Source organism: Camelina sativa, chromosome 7 (assembly GCF_000633955.1).
Source record: "Camelina sativa cultivar DH55 chromosome 7, Cs, whole genome shotgun sequence".
NCBI lineage: Eukaryota > Viridiplantae > Streptophyta > Magnoliopsida > Brassicales > Brassicaceae > Camelina > Camelina sativa.
This window is the reverse complement of record NC_025691.1, coordinates 14,239,680-14,246,072: the sequence shown is the minus strand read 5'-3', so window position 1 is coordinate 14,246,072 and position 6,393 is coordinate 14,239,680. Positions and strand designations below refer to the sequence as shown.

Sequence of the window (6,393 nt, the reverse complement as noted above, 5' to 3'; positions counted from 1 at the left end):
AATAATATAATTCTCCAAAATCAGGATTCAACTATTCTGCGTATTACAAATAAGAGTGAGAAGAACATCGCTTTCTTTCAAATAATTTGTGAAGGCCAAGCCAAGATTGAGGAGGACGGTCAGGCACACGATCACCGAGCAAGAGGTTCTTTCGGGTTTCCCCAGTGGCTGGAGGTTAGTTGTTCTTCTACGCTTGCAGCCTGGCTTCTCACTGTCCTGTCTTACTGTTTTTTTTTCTTAACTGGCGTGTCCGAGAGAAGTAACTAAGCAGAAACGTGAGCTTGTTGTTTTGATTTCTAAAAACTCAAAAAAAGTTAAATTCGTAAGTAGTTACCGTAATGATACACATCATAGTTGCAGATATGGTACATTTTGGCCTTAATCAGGTTGGGCAGAGAGGATGTGTGTTATTGGTGTAATGCCTCAGGGTGGTTGAATATGGGATTCTGTTCGGGTTTGTTGGGTTTTTGGTTTTAGAAAATAGTTGCCAGAGTAAAACATAATCTTGTATGGGTAAATTTGGTGTGGTCTGTGGTTTTAGATTAAGCTTTATTATAAAGTTCTAACCCACCAATTAAGGCTCTTTGGTTTTGGTTCGGATTGGTTTTGTTTACCCGGGAATGAAAACTCCTTAGTAATGCCATATAAGTTTCAATTCTTAAACCTTAAACCTCATATGTCTGCCTTTGCATATATCATGTCGTGGTTCTTGAGAATATCCTTTGGAATCGATTTCACTAAATAATTTTGTTTTCTTAAACAGGTATCCCCAGGAACTGGAACAATCAAGCCAAACCAAATAGCCGAGGTTTCAGTCCATCTCGAAGACTTCCCAACAGTAGAAGAATTTGTGGACGGTGTTGCTCAGAATTCTTGGTGTGAAGACACAAGAGACGAGGAAGTTATATTGGTCCTAGTAGTACATGGAAGGTTCTCGACTGTGACGAGAAACCATAAAATCCGTGTGCGTCACTGCCCTCGTGGAAAGAAAAAATATGATGACGATAGACCTAAATCCTCGGGACAAATAAACGCTCTCCATCGCTCCGATTATCAACAACTAAGCAACACTCTAGATGTGGTTGAGCAGCTAAGGAACTTGCACAGTCCATAGATCCAATTCAAAGTGTACAGTGAGATCAAGAGAAGGAGAATCGAAACCTCCAAAGTAATTCGTAACTCGTTTTCGTGTGTTTTAATGGGAAAATTTGTGTGAAAAGAGGAAAAACTGAGATTAGCTTCTTACGTTTTTTTTTGTTTTAAGAGGCTAATTATGTAATGCAGGGGATATGGTCTACCAAGTGTTATATTATTTCTCTGTATAAGTAATGTATTTGTATAATGTAACCTCATTGCTTCTGTAATTCTCTCTCAATAAGCATTCTGATACTTCTACTATGTACGTGTAAACGAAACTTTTGATTAAAATTTCATTGGGAATTTTGCATTTACACACACTTTTCCCTAAAGTATTCACTCTTGCACCCACTTTCTACTATCTCTATACTTTTCTTATGTCAAATTACAACTTGCATCCTCCAACTAAACTAACTTTCTCTTTTTACATTTTTTTTCCTTCTCATTTTTCTATCTATTTTCTCTTTCTCTTTTAATAGTTTTATTTTTCACCATTTATTTTTCATTTTTATTACTATATTTTAAGTTTAGTAACTTTAGTTGTCGACAAACAAAAAGAATTAAGTAACTTGTAAATAAATATTTTTTGCATCTTTCAATATTTTTTTCTTTCCACAAGAAAAAATAAAATAATTTATGAGTCTAATCTAAATAAAATACAATTGAATTGGTGTTCATAGTCAAATCAACAATTTCTAAGTCCAAACTAAATTAATTAAATAAATTAGAAATTAATGAATTTATTTAACTAAATTTTCAATATGAAATAGACTGTTTGTACACAAACTTTAAGCTTAAATTAGATGCATAATGAATTAACAAAATATTGCATTCATAAATAGTTATCTATTTGGATAAGTTTTAAAGAACTTTGATTTGTTACCAGTACCCACAAATTCTATTGAGTATCCACATGACCATGAATATATGGATTTGATGTTGTCGTTGTGTCCTAAACCCTAAATCTCTAGAACCCGCAAATTCGGTTGGTATCCATATGACTACGAATATATGGATTTGATGTGTTGCTAGTACCATATTTACGGTCATGTGTTATGGATTTGATAACAAACTTTGATGTGTTACTAATACCCACATTTATGGTCATATGTTACTAGTACCACAAATTTTATTGGTATCCACCTGACCATGAATATATGGATTTGATGTTGTTGTTGTATCATAAACCCTAAATCTCTAGAATCCACAAATTATATGGGTATCCACATGACCACGAATATATGGATTTGATATTGTCGTTGTATCCTAATCCATAAATCTCTAGAACCCAAAAATTCTATTGGTATCCACATGACCAAGAATATATGGATTTGATATCTTCGTTGAATCTTAAACCCTAAATCTCTAGAATCCACAAATTCTATGGGTATTCACATGACCACAAATATATGGATTTCATATTATCGTTGTATCCTAAACCATAGACCCAGAAATTCTATTGGTATCCACATGACCACAAATATATGGATTTGATATTGTCGTTGTATCTTAAACCCTAAATCTCTAGAGAATACACAAATTCTATTGGTATCCACATAACTATGAATATATGGATTTGATGTTATTGTTGTATCCTAAACCCTAAACTCTAAAACCTAAAACATCCTCATGTTTAGGGTTTACTTTAAAGCCCATCCACCCTCTCACCACTAAAATTTGGTTAGATATATCCCTAGCTCGTAACCATAACACCACATAGACATTGAATCCATATAAGCCCAAAAACCTAAACCCTAAACCTTATACCCTAAATTTTAAATCCTAAACCCTAAACCCTACATCTTGAACCCTAAATTCTAAACCATGAACTAAAAATATAGACACATCATCCATATAAGCTCTAATATCTAAACCCTAAAATTTTAACCTTAACCCCTAAATCCTACACCTTGAACCTTACACAATACAACCTGAACTCAAAACATAGACACTTAATCTATATAACCTCCAAACTCTAAACCCTAAACTATGGTGATGTTTGAACATGCAACAAACTTGTTAATAAATTTCATTATTAACCTTCAACAATTATATTATTTTTTTGAAATTTAGTTATTCATAACTAATTTACCAAATCACAAACTTTTTAATTAATTAGGTTTTCATATGTTTTTTAAATGTTCAAAGTCAAACATAAGTAAGTATCCACAAACTAGCTATACCATAATTTACCATCCACTTATCCATGAACAATTGTTCAGCTAAAAATGGATAATATATAATTTATTTACTTAAAATATAGCAAAATGCATCTTAAAATGTAGAAAAAATATAATCATAATCTATTGTACAAAAAATTTATATAATTTATTGATAATAACTAAACAAATGATAAGAAAGAAAGAAAGAAAGAAAGAAAGAAAAAAAAAAAAGGGGGAGGAAACCAACATAAACTAATGATAAGTTTTAACTTACCATTTACATTTTCTTCTTATGAGAACAAAATTGTAAAAGAAACATGGATACGTAAGCAACAAACTTAGAAAAGTATAGAGAGGAAGGAAAGTGGGTTTTTGTGAAAGAAGTTTACCTCAAAATGTATGTGAGTGCTAAAAACCCAATTTAATTTTAGTGCCTTCGTTTTCTTACTTTATATAGAGCTGTGTAAGTTTAAACAATTGTGCTTAATGTGAACAACCTGTAAATGAAGTACTAAGTAAGCAAGTATTCTCTCTCAATAAGCAATTATGCTTAATGTGAACACATAAAATGATATTTAAATTTGTAATTAAGTCATACAGATTACAGAGCGAGAGTTAAAATAGAAGCCAAATCGAGGGATTTTTGGGTCCATATATGACTTTAAACGATAGAATTAATTTATAAGTTTTGTTCTTTGATTTAATAAGCAATGCGATGCTTAATATTCCACTAAGCATGTATGATATATAGGTCTACTGAAAAGAACAAAAACCGAATAAGGAGTTTCCAATAGTATACGATAAGTTTAAACAAACAATGATCGTTGAATTTTGCAAGCCATATGAAATTTAATAAAGTTTTATTCCATGAATCACCCACCATGCATATATGGTTATCTAATATTCGACATATATTTCTGTTTTCTTCGTGACCGATGAGTTATCTAATAACCTACTACTAAAGCAAAATGAGTTATCCTTTATTTTTGTCTTGATTTTCTATTTTTCTTAAAAGTACCCTTAGTATCCATATAGATACATTTTGCGAATCATGACAGCATTTGGTCACAAGATGTAGGATGAAATATATGTCTTCTTTTTTATCACATCTGACCAATATCATCTTGTAGTTACATATGATTTAAATCATCCATATGCTTCGTCAATGTGTGATAAGAACTTAGACTTTTCGATCCCCATTGATTAGTAGGATATGAAGTGGTGTCTAACCATTCAGATCGTTAGTATGTATCATTTTCTGATTATCTTTCATAACCGGTGGATCCGTTTTGTTGTAATGTCTTAAAACTCATAATTGAAAGAGTGTTTTTTTTTCTTTTTTCAACGATTCTTTACAATTAGTACAAAAATATGTCTTTTAAAACACAATTGAAATATAAGCTTTTCTAGTCCTCATATTCAGTTTTAAAGTATACATTAAAGCAAGATGTTCATTACCAGAAATGTGTATGTACACTAGAAAAATAATAGCAATGATCTTATGTATTTTCTGAATGTCATACAAATTTCAAGGATGGTAGTAGCGTTGTGTTCAGGTTCAAGACATCAGCTGTGTTCATGTTCACGACATCAAGAGTTTGACTTATAAGAGAAAAATTCCATATCTAGTTTATGAATGTCATTTCACAAGATAATGCATCTAAATTCTTAATATGCAACACAATAACAAATTTTGTACGAAAAATTTATTGTATCTTCATGCAAATTATTTATCCATATGAAGTTTCAGAATTGATATCATCTAAAACAATACCATTACATGATTAGTGAAAATGATGGTCAATCTTTTTACCATAATTAACCAACTTTTAAAATTTTGTATATTTGATGAATTCATATCGTTATAAATTAATAAATTATTAAAATCTCGCATTATATATTTATTTTAAAAATTAATGTATTTTCTATTATATGTCAAGTAACTATCAAATGATCCTTCAACATTAATCGCTTTTTCTAATGTTTTTACTATTACGATCATCGTCGTTATATCATTTGTTTATAATGTCATTTAAAAAAAATAGCTTTGAGTCTGAATTACACTTTGATAATTTTTTTTTTCATTTGCCAACCTAAACAATCTCTAGTTTCAAACCAAAATCTGATCTATAGGACATAATTATTAATCAAAATTTGGTTTGGAGCTGGAAATAGCTTAGCCGGAAGGTTTTATGAATTGTAAATCGGACTCGAGGCTATTTTCATTGATTTTAAATGACATGATAACTAAATTAACTAACGATCATGATTGGAGTTTTTTTTAATGTAATTACCATTATAAAAAGCGACTAAAGCTCAGGATCACTTGATAATTACTTGACTTACAATAATAGATAGAATGATTATTCAACGTTACGTACCGAGGCTCCAAAAACTACTTGGAAATCAAGCAACTCGTTTTCAAATACCTTGAGAGATATCTATGGTGACGCCCGCCGTTTGCTTCATACTTTGATTCTTAAACCACATAGAATCCTTCTTCTCTTTATCCAAGACCCTAGCATACTTATATATATACACACTTGCACACTTACATTTTCATCAGAAAATACAATAATCTTAAACTTTATAAAATCCTTCCATTAAAAAAAAAAGAAACACAAAATATGACATTCTCTCTAAGCTTTGTTCAGGTCTTTAGCATCGTTACAACAATCATTATGTCCCACTTTGGTCAGTCTGACGCAAGAACAAGTCTTAACGTTCTGAGCTATGGCGCAAAACCAAACGGAGTGGTAGACTCGGTAAAAGCCTTTTCGGATGCATGGGATGCCGCGTGTGAAGTGGCAGACTCGGTCGTGATTTACGTACCTAAAGGAAGGTATTTGGTTAGCGGAGAGGTTCGGTTTGAAGGAGAAAGTTGTAAAAGCCGCGAGATAACATTAAGGATTGACGGAACTTTAATTGGTCCGCAAGACTACAGATTGCTTGGGAAAAGAGAAAACTGGTTTAGTTTTATTGGTGTTCACAATGTTACGGTTCTTGGTGGTTCTTTTGATGCTAAGGGATCAACCTTGTGGAGCTGCAAAGCCAATGGTTACAACTGCCCTGAAGGTGCAACGGTATGTGTTAA

The 6,393-nt window shown here is 31.7% G+C and overlaps 1 protein-coding gene and 1 pseudogene across 2 annotated transcripts in view; both read left to right on the top strand.

The window, feature by feature from the left end:
- The window catches only part of LOC104701156 (type II inositol polyphosphate 5-phosphatase 15), a 9,183-nt gene extending 7,785 nt beyond the window's left edge, over positions 1-1,398 (top strand). Inside the window, exons 11-12 of one of the 2 annotated variants that reach the window (XM_010416794.2) lie at positions 20-174; positions 764-1,398. In XM_010416794.2, the coding sequence (XP_010415096.1) occupies positions 20-174; positions 764-1,114 (506 nt within the window). In that variant the 3' untranslated portion in view covers positions 1,115-1,398. The remainder of the gene's footprint in view (positions 1-19; positions 175-763) is intronic. The other variant, XM_010416797.2, reaches the window with a different exon arrangement.
- LOC104701155 overlaps positions 5,885-6,393 on the top strand; it is a 2,237-nt pseudogene continuing 1,728 nt past the window's right edge.